Source organism: Pipistrellus hanaki, assembly GCF_964339955.1.
Source record: "Pipistrellus hanaki genome assembly, chromosome: 19".
In the NCBI taxonomy this organism is placed as follows: Eukaryota; Metazoa; Chordata; class Mammalia; order Chiroptera; family Vespertilionidae; genus Pipistrellus; species Pipistrellus hanaki.
The window spans coordinates 13,959,038-13,975,909 of NC_140521.1; the positions used below are offsets into that span (position 1 = coordinate 13,959,038).

The 16,872-nt window shown below is 52.8% G+C and overlaps 1 protein-coding gene across 4 annotated transcripts in view; it reads right to left on the reverse strand.

The window, feature by feature from the left end:
• Positions 1 to 1,556: 1,556 nt before the first annotated feature.
• The window catches only part of NFRKB (nuclear factor related to kappaB binding protein), a 29,655-nt gene continuing 14,339 nt past the window's right edge, over positions 1,557 to 16,872 (reverse strand). For 2 of the 4 annotated variants that reach the window (XM_084868263.1, XM_084868261.1), the window contains exons 12-27: positions 16,671 to 16,797; positions 16,329 to 16,394; positions 14,351 to 14,430; positions 14,198 to 14,244; positions 13,279 to 13,336; positions 12,768 to 12,942; positions 11,836 to 11,942; positions 11,492 to 11,615; positions 10,952 to 11,031; positions 10,579 to 10,799; positions 10,215 to 10,485; positions 9,422 to 9,634; positions 6,551 to 7,318; positions 3,446 to 3,552; positions 2,641 to 2,776; positions 1,557 to 2,527 (exon numbers count right to left, since the gene is read on the reverse strand). In XM_084868263.1, coding sequence (XP_084724389.1) covers positions 2,402 to 2,527; positions 2,641 to 2,776; positions 3,446 to 3,552; positions 6,551 to 7,318; positions 9,422 to 9,634; positions 10,215 to 10,485; positions 10,579 to 10,799; positions 10,952 to 11,031; positions 11,492 to 11,615; positions 11,836 to 11,942; positions 12,768 to 12,942; positions 13,279 to 13,336; positions 14,198 to 14,244; positions 14,351 to 14,430; positions 16,329 to 16,394; positions 16,671 to 16,797 — 2,706 coding nt within the window. In that variant the 3' untranslated portion in view covers positions 1,557 to 2,401. Of the gene's footprint in view, positions 2,528 to 2,640; positions 2,777 to 3,445; positions 3,553 to 6,550; positions 7,319 to 9,421; positions 9,635 to 10,214; positions 10,486 to 10,578; positions 10,800 to 10,951; positions 11,032 to 11,491; positions 11,616 to 11,835; positions 11,943 to 12,767; positions 12,943 to 13,278; positions 13,340 to 14,197; positions 14,245 to 14,350; positions 14,431 to 16,328; positions 16,395 to 16,670; positions 16,798 to 16,872 lie in introns of all 4 variants that reach the window. The other 2 variants (XM_084868262.1, XM_084868260.1) reach the window with 1 other exon arrangement.

The window sequence follows — 16,872 nt, forward strand, 5'->3', positions numbered from 1 at the left end:
GGTTGAGGATCCAATATAAAACATCCAAGTTTACTCTAATGCTCCTCCCAGCATGGCTGGGACACCGTCACAGAAATGACCACTAACATAAACATTCTTGGCTACAATACAAACCCCTCACAACGCTACGCACCAAATCTGGTCTTAGACACACGGTTGGAATAATTTTGTCAACTTCTGTCCACCAGAGGCTCAAAGATCCTTCTGGAATTGTCCCCCCAAATGCCCCTGGAGCCACCACATCTCTCATGGCCCCAGGTGTGCCCCTAGGACCCACGTTCGGTGCAAATGCTGGTGACGTCACCTGAACAACTCCAAGGGGGGGGGTTCCGGTGTGTACTCCACCGACAGGCTGGCCAGGACCCATCTCACTTCCCGGGGCTCAGCCATGCCCTGTTCCCTTCCGATGTCAGTCTGCAGCCACTAAGAAAAGGAGCGGTCAGTAACTTCAGTCAATAACAGGGTGGGGTGGGGTTGGGGCTGAATGCCAGAACTTTTATGAAATCATTAAATAAATTCAGAGGAAGTGTATTTTAACCAGCAGTCAACACCCAAGACAGGATTCCTCAAATTTCTACCTGTTTCTCACTCGGAGCCTGTCACATGAACCTTCCATGTGCAATGTGACTCCAGGGAGCAATGCCATGCAAATACCAGAGTATTACGAAATAGCAGGTGCAGCCGCCTTTAGCCGGGAGGAACAGTGTCTCCTCACTGCAGTCCCACCTCTGGCCATTTCCCATCCATTCCTGTCCAGCTCTCCACTCTCCTCCCGAGCTCAATCCTGCCACGGCCGGTTCACCTGTCCTCCGTAATCCAGACTTACCACCCTCAGCTCTGGATCGTCCCCAAGTCTCACCACAACACATCACGGCCACTCCCTTCTTAGGAAGGCGGCAGAAAGGGCACCTGACTTAGAATCCAAAGACTGGACTTACATCTTGGTTCTCTAACTCCAGCTGAAATGCGGATTTCCTCCCAGTTAAAACAGGGTAACTGGTTCACACAACTTCCTTAGGAATCCAATGAGATGTCCCTACAACCACCAAGCCATCGAAAGGCGTCTGCCCCTCAACAACTTGCCCGATCCCTCCACTCCCACCCTCTGAAGCAGGCCACTCCAACCCCATCTGATCCACTTCCGCACGCAGACTCCGTAAAGTATCAGCGCTAGACTTCAACAGATTAAAATACCTTTTTAGTCATCTGTGTCCTTTCAGGAGTCAGGGAAGCTCTGGCCCTGCAGAAAGGCTTTGCTCCGACACAGAAAGCACCAACCAGTGCTTTCATTGAAGCAGCATGCCCAGCTCTCTGCCTGTAGCTTGGTGGGGCAGAGAACGAGGAAACAGCCAGGATTAAATAACTTGTATACCTACACTCACCTTTCGGTTGGTGCTATCCAGGAGGGACACCCGTCTCTGGAATAAAAGTCAGCGAAGTTTTACTTAACCACACACAAAGTATTTTAAACTTGCGGGCCATGTGGCATCTATTCAGTTCTGCTTCTATTCTAACTGAAAGCAGCCATAGACAATACATAAACGCGTGGGCCTGGGCCGTGTTCCAATAAAACTTTATTTACAAAAACGGGAAGCCAGCCTAAGGGCAGTGGCTCGCTGACTCTTGTTCTGGAGCAAAGCAGAATACAGAGTCTCTGAACTGAAATATGAAACACGGTTTGTGCTGCAAGAGCAGCGTCCCTGCTGGCATCCACCTGCTGTGCCCGCCGGCCCCGGCGTGTGTGAGCAGACTTGCTGAGGACAGCCAGCAGGGAGAGAACAGCCCACAGCCGGGATCCTGACACCCCACCTTAAGAGGCAGTGCCCAACTAGTCCCATATCAGAGAATCCACACAATCCCACTTCCTGTGTTTCTTTCCCATTTTAGTGCCTCTCCATGGAGTTATCCAAGTCAGCCAACTTACTAGAATCCTGCCTTTCTCACATTCTGGCCAAAAGAATGAATCCGTTTAGGGGGCTAACGCCCAGGTTTCTATTTGACAAAGATGTACAATAGGCTCTTAAAAAAAAAATAAGTTACATAAAAATTTCTGGAGACAAAACTCCTATCCAGACCACTCGTCACGGAGAAGACCCCCACGCTGAGAGGTACGAGCCACGTACAGAACGGCGTGGTCGCTGTCTGCGCTCCCCCCAGCTTGTGTGACCCACTGACCTCACACAGTCCCTGGGTCCGTCCGCAACAGACCTGGAGTAAGCCTTCCTCAGTGTCCTCCTCGGGGGGGGCGGGGGGTGGCAGCAGACGGCAGCCCCGTGGCCGCCAGCCCTCCGCGGGCCTGCCTGAGACGAGAGCTCAGAGGAAGGAGGGACCTCCCTGCACCCTTCCTGTCGGCCTGCAGGGCGGAGCAGGCCTGGGCTTTGACGGAAGCTGCTTCTCAGAGTCACTGCTGCTCAGGTGCCTGCTTAGGAGACGGAGCTGTGGTCACAACCACCGTGGAGACCGCTTTGGAGGAAGTCGAGGCTGTTCCCTGCTGGAGGTGGGACGCGGGGACAGTCTGGATGCGCACCTGTTTGCAAAGGGAACGTCGGGTCAGCAGCTTGCCAATAGGCTCAAGGGCTGGGAGCGGCCAGCAGAGGAGAGGAGAGAACCCGGAGTGGCCCGTGGCGCGCCTGGCCTCACCTGGGTGGCCTGGCCCTGCTGCTGGAGTTGTTGCAGCTGCTGGGCAGTGAGGAAGCTCACAGGCTTGTTGCCGGCAATGAGCTTGGTGCCCGCTGGCATGGTGGTGAGGATGATGTTGCGGCCCAACCCACCGAGGCTGTGGATGGAAAGCAAGACAGGGCATTAGCTCCCGCCAGAATCAGGCCACGCAAGGAAGGAAACCTGGGGACCTGGTTCCACCTTCTATGCTTCCCACGGCGAGCCCAAGGCCCCAGTGCTTTGGCTAAAATGACCCTGATCTCCAGACCTTGATCAGCAGGAATAATGAACAGGCTCCAGGGAGGCGTGCCCTTTTGCCAAGAATCCCCTGCCCCACACTGCTGCCCTGAGACCATCAGAATGATCCCATCGCATCCTTTCTCCCTGCCCCGTTTCAGTCAGTGCCACGGAAGCCCAGGCTCCAACAAGCTGCCCTCTGATTTACACCACCGAGCTCAAAAAACGTGAGGCCTTCCCAGCAGCCGCAGTCCAAACTGCTGATGGCACTGCCTGTCCCCTTCCTTGCTTTTTCTTCATAGTACGCCTTACCGTCCACAAAGTATTTCACTTTACTATTTCGCTCCCCAGCATGGACTTTTGTCTCTTTTAATCACTGCTGTACCCCCCACACCTAAAACGATCCTGGCTGCTCAATACACCTTGTTGAGCACAACCAAGGAGAGGTACCCGGAGCGAGCCCCCGGAAACCAGACGCCTCCCACCCTCCTCCCTCCCTGGCAACAGGGAGCCCCCCGGAAGCCCTGCCCTCCCTCCCGATGGCACTTACTTGGCTCCGAGATTGCCTTTGATGATGGGGGCTGTGACCACACTCTTGCCCTTCATAGGCTGGCTGATCACAGAGAGGGGGACCGTGATCCGCGTCGGCAGCTTCCCCTGGAGGAGGAGGAGGAGGAGCCAGTGTATGGGACACAGGTGAGGAGACCAGTGTCCCCTCCGGGGCTGAGCCGAGGGGCCAGAGCCAGAGGCTCTCGCCGCCTGTGCTCTGAGGGCCCCTGCGTTCCTGTGGTACAGCCCAGGGAGGCCTCATGAAAACAGCCGTCACACACTGTGGTTCAGGGCGCCTGTGCTATACGGAGGGGCCGCCTGATCGCTATCCTTTCATGCTGCCTACAGCAGCAGACAATCCAGCTGTCGTCAGGATTAAACGTGTTCCTAACCCACAGAGGAGGATGTGTGTTCCCTTCCGAGCTCCGAGAGGGCAGCCTTACTCATCTGTGTCGCCCCCGACCCATGGCGCTCAGCAGCTGTCGGAACCAGTGGGAGCGGGGACAGGGGCACTCGGAGTTCACACAGCAGGTGCACTAGGAGTTCACACTAGCAGGTGCACAGCTGCTGCTTCGCTGGAACACTGCAGGGTGTGCCCCAGGGGGACGGCTACACTGTCCAGGTGTCTTCCGCTTCCTCCAGAGATAAGGAGGTGAGCAAAGGACACCAGCAACAAAGTCAGCCAAGTGAAAAGCCCAACCCAAAGCTGATAACGCCCGGCTGGCGTGGGTTCAGTGGTTGAGCGTTGACCTATGAACCAGGATGTCACAGTTGGATTCCCAGTCAGGGCACGTGCCCGGGTTGTGGGCTTGCCCAATGGGGGCCTGCAGGAGGAAGCTGACCAATGATTCTCCTCACTGATGTTTCTCTCTCTCTCTCTCTCCCTTCCTCTTTTAATTATTCAAGAGGGATGGTCTGCTAGGCTGCCAAGAAAGGGCATCGGCATGTCCTATGGGCAGCTGGTTCTGAAGTCGGGCACTCAGAGTAGCCCACTGGAAAGCATGGAAAAACGCCAACAGGCAGCAGAATGGCGCCTCGGGTGGACTGACGTGTGGTTTTCCTTTCTTCAAGTCTTAGTTTCTTAAGGACATTTCAGACCACCAGTACACCCACCGGAAATGTCCCTTCCCGAGCCAGCCTCCCGACAGCTGACCAAGAGGCAATACTTCCTATCCCACTGGACGCTCTCTGGTCACAGCGTGGGGTGGAGGGGTATGTTTACAGTTGTGAGCATGCCAAACAGTTCATACTTGTATATTGTGTATTAGTTACTATATTCTTTTCCATACAAACAACTGTAAACCTCCTTCTGCCCCAGCCTGGTTTTTATCCCGATCAATTATGATAGGGGAGATGCCACTGACAGGAGCTCTCCCTGTTACGAGAAGGATTCAGGGGAAACAGAAGTGGGTCTAGTAAGCCGTTTCTTTCTTCTGACTTCTGAGACCTGAGGACCTAGACATTTCCTTTTAAGCCATACTCCGAATCAGGGTTTATTGGCTGGTGGTTTTACTAATGTATATATATGCCTGCCTTCCTCCATCACTACGGCTTTTACCCTAACTATTGAGGTTTTACTACATAGCTTGTTTAGAAAAGGGAAACTATGTTTTTCTCTGCCCATATAAAATACACAGCAGTGCTCCTGATCTATTGTAGAAGCTAAATGGACACAGAAGCATCCAGAAACACGCCTATGTTGACATGAGAATTGGGTTTAGGATAAATGTAGCACTTGGAGTTAATGGGAAGCAGTAAATTAGTCATGTTGGAATAATTTGAAAAACCACAGGCTATTCACAAAATTATACTTCAAATGACTTATTGGCTATACCTCTCTTAAAACTCTGAAAATGTTTTATGAAAATACAAGCTGATATCTTTATAACCCTGGGGTAAGAAAGGCAAAAGACATAAAACCCAGGAACCATAAAAGAAATGTTGATACAGAGCCAATCAGATAAAATACCTGTAGAGCAAAGGGCTCCAAGATTAAAAAGTGACAGAGGGAACCCAGCCAGTGTGGCTTAGAGGTTGAGAGTTGACCCATGAACCAGTAGGTCACTGGTTCAATTCCGGGGCAGGGCACATGCCCAGTTGCCCGCTCAATCCCCAAAAGAGGGCTAGCAGGAGGTAGCTGATCAACGATGTTTCTCTCATTGATGTCTCTCTCTCTCTCCCTCTCCCTTCCCCTTTCTCTAAAAAAATCAATAAAAAAATTTTTTTTAAATGACAGAGGGGAAGAAAATACTTTCCACACAGAACACCCAAAGATAAAAAGAGTCACTCAAATTATGAAAAAACAAAAAACCCCAAAGAAAACTGGCAATGATTTATCTGCTAGAGAGCGCGGCAGTCTGCTCAAGACTGGATGCTCAACCTCACTACAGACCAGGGACACAAACAGAAAAAGGACTCTCTCAGGAGTAAGAGAGCCATACAGTCCAAACAACACGTGCTACCGGCCCTGGTGAAGCCAGGAGTCTTGCTGGTTGGACTAAAAGCTGCTACGGCTTTTCGGGGAGCACAAGTGGAGTATCAACACCCCCAGAGTGTGCACCTGCGTGGCCGGGCTACCCCCCTCGGCTCCAGAAATGCTTCTACGTGTTCACATATGCACTCCCAAGCATTCGCTGCCGCGCTGGCTGTAACGATGAAAACGCTCTCTTTACAAGAAGAGTGATTACAACACATCCCTTCTATGGGCTACCTTGGTGTCATAAAGAAGGCTGCAGTCAGGATCTGTGGAGGACCTAGCATAACCCTCAAGACATCTTTTTAAATAGATAAGACAAAGCATAGAACAATATATAGACTAAGGTCTCTCACGGGATTTTTTAACTATGTCTGCATGTGTGAAGATGCTCTGGGAAAGGACTAGACGGACAAATGCCAAACACCCTCCTCACGATGGGAGAGCGAGGGGGTGAAAGAAACTTTGTATTTTACTCCCCAAACTTCTGGGAGGCTTTAATATTCTCTAAGACTGTATGCGTGTCTGCTTTCATAAATTAGTTTGGGTCAAATAGGGGTACAGACATTTCCGTTCCTAAGAGGAGAAGTCCCTGGTGGAAGGGTTAGTTGTGCCCACCCCAATGGTACTCACAGCCTGGGACGTGGAAACCACCGTGGTGCTGACGGGCACCTGCCGCACGGTGGGGGCTCCCGTGCCGATGCTGATGGGGGTGCTTGCGGCCCCCGAGGCCACGGCCACAGTCTTGGACACAGCAGCGTTCATGCTGGGCAGGGACACGGCTGACGTGTGAACAGTTCCAGACCCGCTGGCCACCGAGGACCCTGGCTTGGCATGGGCTGCCACGGTGATGGTCTGGCCGGCCTTGGGCGGCATCACGCCCAGGCCCTGCACGATGCGGATGGTGGCGGCTGGCTTTGCTTCTGACGAGGCCACTGTGCTCTTCCCCTTCTGGTCGGCCACGCTCACCCCGAGTGCGGGCATCAGGCGAAAAGCCGACCCCGAGCCTTCCGCAGGCTTGAGGTCCGGAGTCACTTTGACCACGGTGGTGCCCGTTGGGGTGGGCGCGGGGGCACTGGCGGAGCTGGCCTTGGCGGGGCTGTCCGTGGCGTGGACGGGGTTGGAAGTGACGTGTAAGGTAGCAGAGATGCCTTTGCCTGCCGTGCCGCCTCCTGTCCCAAAGAGGTCCTGGGTCAGTTTGACTGTGGTCACCTGGGACTTGGCCAGCGTGGCCATCATGTCCGGTGTGATCCGCAGGACCGTCTGGCCTTTGGCATCTGTGGTGATGGAAGAGGGTGGCAGGCGCAACACGTCCTTGCCCTGGATGCGGAAGTTAGTGGCGGTGAGTGGGATGCTGTTGCCTGTCTGGGGCTTCACACCAAGCTGCCCCGTGATCGCCACCTGGTGGGGAGAAACGGCACTGACCGAGGGATCCACGGTGCTGCACTGGTTACACGGCACAGTTAGGCAAACCTCCATTTGTGTCTCATGTATTTCTCTAGCTTTTCGTTTTTAAATATGATAGATACTCACAAAAGAAGAGAACAGTGTAACAAACCCATGTACCTATCACCCAACTTCAAAAGTTGGGGGCAGGCAGAGAGAAAGAGGAGTGAAAATATTTTTAAGTAAACTGATAGTGCTTTGCTGATCAATACTTCTGTACCTATCTCTAACCTAGAAAAGAGCTTTTTAAATAAAAAATTAAAAAACACCTAGTATTATTACCTAATAATACAGATTCACATTTCCGCTACCGTCCTAAAAAGGTCTACTTAGGGTTGTGCCAGCCTCCATGTGGAGAGAGCAGCAGCGTGGCCAAGCGCCACGTGTAGTAAGCGCAGCCCTTCTGGCCTCGGGGACTTGCTCTGTCACATGAGCCATTGTCCCCTCTCTGCTGGACACCACCACCCAGGAACGCATTTCCCATCCTGGACCACAGACCCTCGCTTCACCCCAATCCCCCTCCCCAGCTCCGCTCCCCTTGCATCTCCACGGCAGCCCAGTCCTCTGCTCTCTGCAAAGGCAAAATTACTCTGAAAAGTCTCTACCTTCACATCTCCATTTCCTTGCCTCTTGAACACATTCCCAAAAAGGCACCAAGCCACTGGACCCAGTCAAGTTCACGCATGACCCACCCCCAGGTGGTGTCAGTTCCCAGGCCTCCCATCACGCGTCTCACACGCCTGATGCACACGCTCATTTACGAGGCACCCTCTCTCTCTCTTGCCTTCGTCTTGCACCTGGGTTTCCATCTCAGAGAATGATGTCGCTATCTGCTCAGTCACTCTGGCCAAAACCCACGGACTCCCTTCTCCCAGACCCCACAAGCCACCAGGAAATCACACTGACTCTACATTGAACCCTCCATTCAGAGCCCAGCCCTTCTCCCCCTGCGACGACCGTTCACAGGAGGCCAGTGTTAGCCCTCACGGGGACCAATGCAGCGGCCCCCGGCCTGATCTCCCTGCTTCTGCTCTTGCCCCTAAGACCATTCATCAGAGCAGCCAGGCCTTTCTTTAGTGTAAAACAAGTCAGGACATCCTGAGTCACAATCTCTCAAAGGTTCCCCGTCACCTTTGAATTAAAATCAAAGCACGACACAACTGAACCAGCAACCTCTCCAGAAGCCATTTTCCAACACTTCTGCACTTGCTCACGAGGCCTCAGCCACACGGGCTTCCTGCTGGTCCTCAAACAGGTTCCTGACTCAAGACGGCTGCACTGGCCCTGCCCATTCCTGGCGTGGCTCACCTCCAGCTGTCTGTAACACAGCACACTGTCCGCCTCGCTCCTCTCAAACGCCAGCTCCTCCAGGCCTCCGATCGCCCCAGCTCACAGCACATGCGCTCTCCCTCCCCTGCTACTGCTGCTCTCACCTCCCACACCTGCCCCGGGGGGCACCATCTCCCAGCTCCATGGGAGAGCTGGCTCCATGAGAGAGGGACTTTGTGCAACACACCGCTAACCCGCCAACGCTCCAGACAGCGCCCAGCACACAAAAAATACTAATAAATATTTAATGAAGAACAATGTTCCTTCATCGTTATGTGGTTCCATTTCAGCTATAAAAATGGGCTAAGTGCCTGCCCCACGTTGTTCTGAGTATTAAATTATTTAATGAATATAATATGCTTGGCACGGTGCAGGCACTCGTTGCATTTTGCCCAATTCTTTGAAGCTCAATGGTTACCCTTGCCATGTGCACAACCACGAAAGCACAAATATATGCTTTTTTACTAGTAATAAACTGAAATGCTGATAAAGCATGTGAAGACATATCCCAGGATCTTAACGCAATCAATTCATGGAGAGGCTCCTCCAAACTCAGCTACTACATGCTGAATTACAGGGAGAGGAGCAAAGAAATCTCTGAGCGCCCGCAGAGCCGGCACTGCCCTTGGCGGGAATGGAACCGGAAATACCTGTGAACTGAGGGTCACGATCACGAGTCACCACGCTCAGCACTGTCCTCTGCTCGGGCCGGAGGGCGGCCCCACCTACCTGCTTGATGATGTTCTGCCCGCTCACATTCTGAATGACGGTGGCTGTGGACCCGCTCGGGGCAGAGCTGCCGGGAGAGCTGGTGGCTGGCTTGCTCGCAGGGCTGGCGGTGGCAGGGAGACTGGTCACCGTGAGTCCCGTCTGCCCGGCTCCCGGCCGCTGCACAGTGGCCGCTGCGGTCTGAGCTTTGACTGGGACGGTGGCCATGACTGTCTGGTTCAGAGCATGAGGCCAAGAGCTTGATTAGAGACGACGAGGCCGCCCAGGCCGCCACCCACCCACCAAGTGTGCCTCCAGAGGTGCTTCTCGCGGAGCAGCACTCACGCTCCCTGCTCCCTACAGCGACACTGTGACGTTCCTGCTCGGTGCAGCATCTTTCACTTTCAGACTGCCTCCACACTTAACACCTCATCCTACACCAAGGACAGATATCATGCCCATTTTGTAGCAGAGGAGACTGAGGCAAAGATAAGGCTTTGCTTTAGAATCACACAACTAGCTAGTGGCGTGGCTGAGACTAAAGGCACAGGGGGAGGAGTCCCAGATTTTGAATCGCAGGCCTGGATTTAACCCCAGCTCTGCGAGGGGCCTAACGGTACCATCCTGGGTAAACCAACCAACTTCTCAGAAGTTCTGATCCTCAACGTGTCAAGTACAATTTACACTGAAGCACAGCTTGTCCAAGCACTCCCAGCTGTGGACAGTGACCGAGCTGGCATAAACAGCAGCAGCAGCTTACCCATCCTGCCCACGGGACTCAGTGCCCAGCTCTGGGTCCGCAGTCCCCGCTTACCTGGGGCACGACCTTGGTCTGCGTAGCGGTGGCTGGCACGCGGATCTGTGGGCCTGCTGGGATCGGCGGCAGTGTCTGTGCTGGCCCCGCTGACTGCTGGGTGACAGCAGGAAGGCCAGGCTGGGCCACCACCCGTACCTGGGGGAGGCCCGCCGAGCTGGAGTGGCTCACGACACGGGCGGCGGCCTGAGAGCTTGGCGGTGTCTGGCTGGCGGCTGGGGAGAGCATGGTTCCCAGCTGTGGCATCGTTGGCGAGGAGACCAGAAGGACACTGGGAGGAAGAAAAGGGGAGACAGACACAACCAGCTTAGGACGCGCCGAGAGGACGTGGAGGGACAGGGCGGGAGGAGACAGGAGAGCTTACCTGGAGCTGGATTTCGCCGGCTCTGGCACAGTGGTAGGACCACTCTTGCTGACTGCCGACACAGGTGGAGGGGAGATGGGAGTGGCGGGCAGAGCTGGCGTGGTGGGCGTCACGGGGGTGACAGGGGTGGGCGGCATGCTGGAGTCGCTGAGGCTCATCTGGCTCTGCTCAGAAGGGCCGCTGCTGAGGACCTTCAGTGAACTCTCCTTGCTGCTGGACTTCTGGGCAAGAGAAAGAGAGAGAGAGAGAGAGAGAGATCCACGCACAGATTTAACACAGGGGCACGGAGGCAGGCTCGGCCCTAGTTCCCGGTGCTCTGAGCCTCGCCACCCGCCCTGGAACCACTGCGGCAGGCCCTCAGCTGGTCACTCACCACCTTAGCTGAGGGCTTGGGTTTCTGCTGAAGGGCTTTCCTGGCTTTCGCTGCCGCCGCTTGCGCTTGGTGAATCCGCTCTGTGGATGAGAGTGAAAAGCGTCAGCGGCTGTTTAGCCTCAGCGCAGTGAGAAGGGTGCTTCCATCCAGAGCCAGGGCCTCGGCGAAACCCGTTTGGCTCAGCGGATAGAGCATCGGCCTGCGGACTGAGAGGTCCCAGGTTCGATTCCGGTCAAGGGCATGTACCTTGGTTGCGGGCACATCCCCAGTAGGGGCTGTGCAAGAGGCAGCTCATTGATGATTCTCTCTCATCGATGTTTCTAATTCTCTGTTCCTCTCTCTTCTCTCTCTTCCTCTCTGTAAAAAAATCAATAAAATATATTAAAAAAAAAAAAAAAAAAAAAGACCCAGGGCCTCACTGGAAGGCCAAGTCCTGCTCTAGGGTTCTGTCCTGCCCACATGCCAGAAGCATCATGGAACTGGGGCAGAAAGTCAGAGCGCCTCTAGTCTAGCTGGACACCCTGCCCGAGCCTCACTCACCGAACTCTTCCTCGCTCCTGTCGCGGTGCAGGTAGATCCACAGCTTGCGCCCGATGTCGTACTTCACGCAGGGGTCCTTCTCATAATGCAGCCGGTCCAGGGCCCCGCTCACCACCGTGTTCACCTAGCAGCCAGAACAAAGGGGATGAGGTCCTAAGACCTGGGGAAGGTGGAGCAGCTGAGTCGAATCTTAGGTTAACACTGTTCACATGACACCCTGCTCTCCTCTTCTTCAGTCTTTTTTTTTTAATTTATTTATGTTACTATATTTCCTATCCTCGTTGTTTTTCCTTATTGCATTTCGAGAACAAAACAAAACAAAAAGAATCTCTTCTCCATCCTACCTGAGTGCTGGTGACATCTGGTGCGAGGAACTGGGAGTCCTTGAGCAATTCGCAGATCTCCGCCCGCGTGCCCTCGCCGTTGGGCAGCCGAGCTGCGGCATCTCGAACTGATGGCGCCGGAAAATGGAAAGTCCAAGAATCAAGCAGAGCTACTGCTGGGGACACCCTTCCCTCCTTGCTCAGGCGGGTGGCATGCCCTGAGGTGTCTTCCTCACTGAGAGTTGGGTGGACACTGCCCTCTAGGGGCCGTTCCCTATGTGTACACTCTTCACACTCAGCCAAGACTGAGCATGACGTCTAGGACTATACAGAGGTAACAAACCATACACCATACACTGGCAGTGCTGTGATGCTGTAACAGACTTAGGTATGTTCATACCACGTTACAGCTGCTGCAGACCGACTCCAAATACCATTTCCATGCATCACTATTTGGAAATTACAGAAGGTGTAAGACCGACTGCTAGATCTTATCATTTAATATCATAATAAAGATACACATATTTCTGCACGAGAAATTTGTTTTAATATTTCAATAACTATTTCAATATGATTAGCTTCTCTTGTAACTCTATGCATTTTGTTTTCTGCATTTAAAGTATAATTCTGAGGAGGGTCCATAGGTTTGTTTCACCAGAGCCAAAGATTCATGACACACACACAAAAAAGAGGTTAAAAACCTCATCTGGAAAGGAAACACAGTCTGAAGGCAGCAAACTCCTACACTTGAGCTCACTATTTAGCTGGCCTGGGAACAATGAATTCCTGAATAAACTGGAGCACAGACTTCAGGAAAGAAACACAGATTCACGATAAGTCTCTGGGGGCAGGACGCTCCTTCCCAAATACTAAAGCTCTCGTGTGTGTGGTGGGGATGGGGGTGGGGGTGGGGGTGAGGTGCAGCTGCCTGAAGAAGCAAGCGGCCAACCTACCGAGAGAGAGGATGGTGACGTAGGCGGGCCGGTCGGAGCGGAGCAGGGAGTGCTCCCGAGCCTTGTTGAGGGAGGTCTCCTTATCAAACACGCCCTTCACGGGCCCTACCACCGACTCGAAGCCGTGCATCCGGAAGGTGAACGCCTTGTGGGGCTGGCTGTACCGGTAACGCTCCTATCAAGAGGAGAAGGCCAAGCTCCTAAGTCAGAATCAGGGGGGTTCCCTCCAGCACTCCCACTCAATCAGGAGAGATTAAAACGAGAAGGAAAGAGGCTACTCCACTAGGACCACTGGAGGGAAATGGGATGCTCCAGTGGGAAAGGGATGCTCCCCAAAGCCCTCCTCACTAGCAAAGGTCATTAAGACACCATTTCTGCCCCTAACAAGCAAGCCCCACCCAGCAGGAATCTACGGAGAAAGATGTGAATTTCCTCCCGAACATGGGATCGGGGAGGGCCTGGCCACACGGCCTCAAGCGCGCAGAGATCCCCTCTGGCCGGGCTGTCTTACCTGCTCCTGAAACACTCGTTTCTCCTCCCCGGTGCTGGGCCGCACCACATAGTCAGTTCTTCTGGAACAGAAAGAATGTGGGCAATCTAACAAAAGCCAAACTCACAGAAAGAAGCAGGGAGTAGAATGGTGGTTACCGGGGGCTGGGAGATGGGGAAACGGGGAAATGCTGGTTAAAGGGACAAACTTCTAGCCGTAAGAGTAAGGTCTGGGCATCTAGAGTATAGCATGGTGACTACAGTTCATAACTCTGATTTATACACTTGAAAGTTGCTGAGAGAGACCATACCACACACAAACATACACAAACTGGTAATTCTGTGAGCTGATGGATGTGTTCTATACATATATCAAGTCAACACAGTATCATATGTCAATGGCATCTCACAAACCTGGGATAAGAAAAGAGGGCCATATCAGACAGAGAATGGTCACATGAGATGCTATGATATGAAGGCTCAGGGCTAGAGGCCAAGAGGCCTAAATTCTAGCCTTGGTCCTGTCCCTAACCTCCGGCCAGTCACTTAGCCATGTGCCTCAATTTCTTTTTAGGTGAAGTGAGGAAGATGGATTGGATGAATCACACTCAAATGGGAACTGAAGGAGAGGAATTCGGGGGGGGGAAACATGCCCACCTACAAGGCAGACCACATCCACCTCAGAAGCCCTGCTGTGCATCCTCTCCCCAATCCAGCATCCTCTCCTCAGAGAGCCTCTCTGAATGGCGGGGTGGTGCCCTCAGGTGGGCTGAGGCAGGTGAGAATCCCTGGGCCCCCAGGATCTCTCAAGCCCACGACAACTCTAACACGCTAAGGAATGTCACAAAAGCCGTGGCAGTAGGACAAACCAGGTTTCAACTCTATGCATTTTGTTTTCTGCATTTAAAGTATAATAACCCCGCTGTCAGAGTTATACTCACACCCGAGGAACAGGCGGGGTGGCGTCTGAGCTGTCCTCGTTTTCTTGCTGCGGGAAAGGAAAACATGAACAGGTACGTGGACTACAGGATTCTGGCGGACTTGGGGCCCTGGGCACCCCGTCAGGAAGGCTGACATTTCTGTAGAAAGCTTACCTTGCAGAGGGCCTGGTCTTTGGTTTCGAGCCACAGCTGGAAGAGCGCAGCTAACTCCTTCTCGTTGTCTTGGGACTGGCCTGTTAGAACAATCAAAAGGGAAAAAATAATGAAACCAACTGGGGCATTCCTTAGGATCTCACTTTCTCCTTGCGTGCTGTATCTGTGAGAAAGAGAGAGAGAGAGAGAACCCGTCAGGACCTGTAGCACTGGCCTTTGCAACAGAGAGCATCTGGCCCACACACTCACAATACTTATTATCTGGCCTACAATGTGTGCCACGCTGGCACAAGTGTCCCATCTCGGCCGACTTCAAGCGCCACCTGACAGCATGAGTCGCCTTCCCTCACCCCGGTCCTGAGCTCAGGTCATTCTGATAAGAATCACTCTTACGAGCCCTAACCCGTTTGGCTCAATGGCTAGAGCGTCAGCCTGCGGGCTCAAGGGTGCCAGGCTCGATTCCAGTCAAGGGCATTTACTTGGTTGTAGGCACATGCCCAGTAGGGAGTGTGCAGGAGGCAGGTGATCGATGTTTCTAACTCTCTATCCCTCTCCCTTCCTCTCTGTAAAAAAATCAATAAAATAATACTTTTTAAAAATTTTTTAAAAATCACACAAGAAATTCTTCACTTCTTCTGTGTCCACAAGTCCACAGCCTTTATCTACTGAACCTTTTAGTAACAATCAAGGCTAATAACCACTCCCCAATTCTTAACCCTCATTGCTTGGCTTCCAAGAGTCAGCAATCTCTTAGAGTCGCTTCCTCTCCACATGTTACCACTCCACCTCCTCCCACTCCACCTCCTCTCAAGGCTTAGTCCTCGGCCCTCTTTTCTCTTTTCTCCTCGTTTACCACCTTCCCCCTATGCCTCTGACTTCAAATGCTATATATACCAATATGCCAGCAGCTCTCTACCTCGACTCCGGGCTGGGTTCTAAACCCATATGTACCACTGTCTATTCAGTTCCTTCACTCAGATGCCTCAAAGGCAGCTCAAACTCGGCACATCCCAAACTAAACTCATGACCTTCGCCCTCACCCATGTCCGGGTGTTTTCCATAGCCTCCCACCTCCATAAACACCATCTTCAGCCACGAAACTCAAACCTAGCAAAGGGGTGTTGCCCACACTCTTCTTTCTCTCCCATGTCCAAGTCATACCAAGCCCTGGGGCTTCTCCACCTAAATCCTTCTTAAATTTTAGATCCAACATTTAAATTGGATCTGCACAGGCTGTGTGACCGCTCTGAACCGAATCTTCCCTGACACCACGGAGCCACTGCCTCCTCCACCCGGAACGCCCTCCCTGCCATCTGCCGGCCTCCTCCTAACCATCACCGATATGCCTAAAAGCTGAACAAATGTTGTAATGGATGGATCTACTGCATCTCCCCAAATATATCCTCATAGACTGTGCAAGAGTGTCAAGAGAAAGGTTCATGAATTCCAACGTGAAATCAACACTGGTTTTCCTTATCCCCATCACCGGGTAACTGTCACCAAGTTAGTACTTTAGGTGACACTTCACAGCTTACACAGTAAGCGGAACTTAATAAACTTAAAACAAAAGCAAGGGCCCCGGGCCTTAAAGCAGCTTATTCAGAGCTGCCTGGCATCTTGCTGCACATTATCCTCCACAGCAAGTCCCATTTTTAGGAAAAGAAAAATAACTACATTATTACAAATTGACCTAAAACCTTAAGTACAATTAATATAAACGCATTTAAATTTAGCCAGCACCGGAGTGCATCATAATGGAAGGGCCAGTCCAACCCAGCCCCGGTGAGCCCAAATCCACTGGAGGGGATGAAGGGGGTGAAGTTCGGACCCCGAGTACAAAAGGGATCCCGAAGGAGCGTTTTGCGGAACAGCCTGAGATTTAACACTGCCTTTGCTGACTGGAAGGCAAAGGAAGCTGAGGGGAGGAAATGAGAGAACGAAGACCTGGTGTCACGGGTAGGTAATATGAATTACTTACCAAGCAATTTCCATTGCTGGGTCTTCTCCTTGAATTCAACAAATGGGGAGAAACTGGAAGGCACGGCTGCAAGAAATGGATTCCATGAACCAGCCACACAGGTCAGAGTGCTCAACGCAGAACAACATGGCCGTCCCTGAGCTGAGAGCGTTTGAATGTTTCACAGTATCAGGCCTCCAAGGCTGGCACTGTGCAAAGCCATGATGGTTTCAGCCAGTAAAGCTGCAGTTCACTATGAGAATTAGACCGGTGTGTGTGTGTGTGTGTGTGTGGGGGGGGGGGGGGGGGGCGGCTCTAAGTGGGGGGAGAGAGACACTGACCCTCCAGAAAAAAGGACCTTACCTCGGCTTTCTCCAGCAAGATACTGCAGGGCTGGTAGCACCAGCTCCGCCCAGTTGGGGGCTGCAGAGAACCAGCTATTGAGGGAGCTGGCCGGAGAGGACTGCCAATCCAGAACCCGCTCCTCCAGCTGCAGGAAAGCAAAGGCGGAACAGTCAGGGCCCAGCAATCCCACGAGGGCCACAGCAAGCTGGTGGATCTGTCC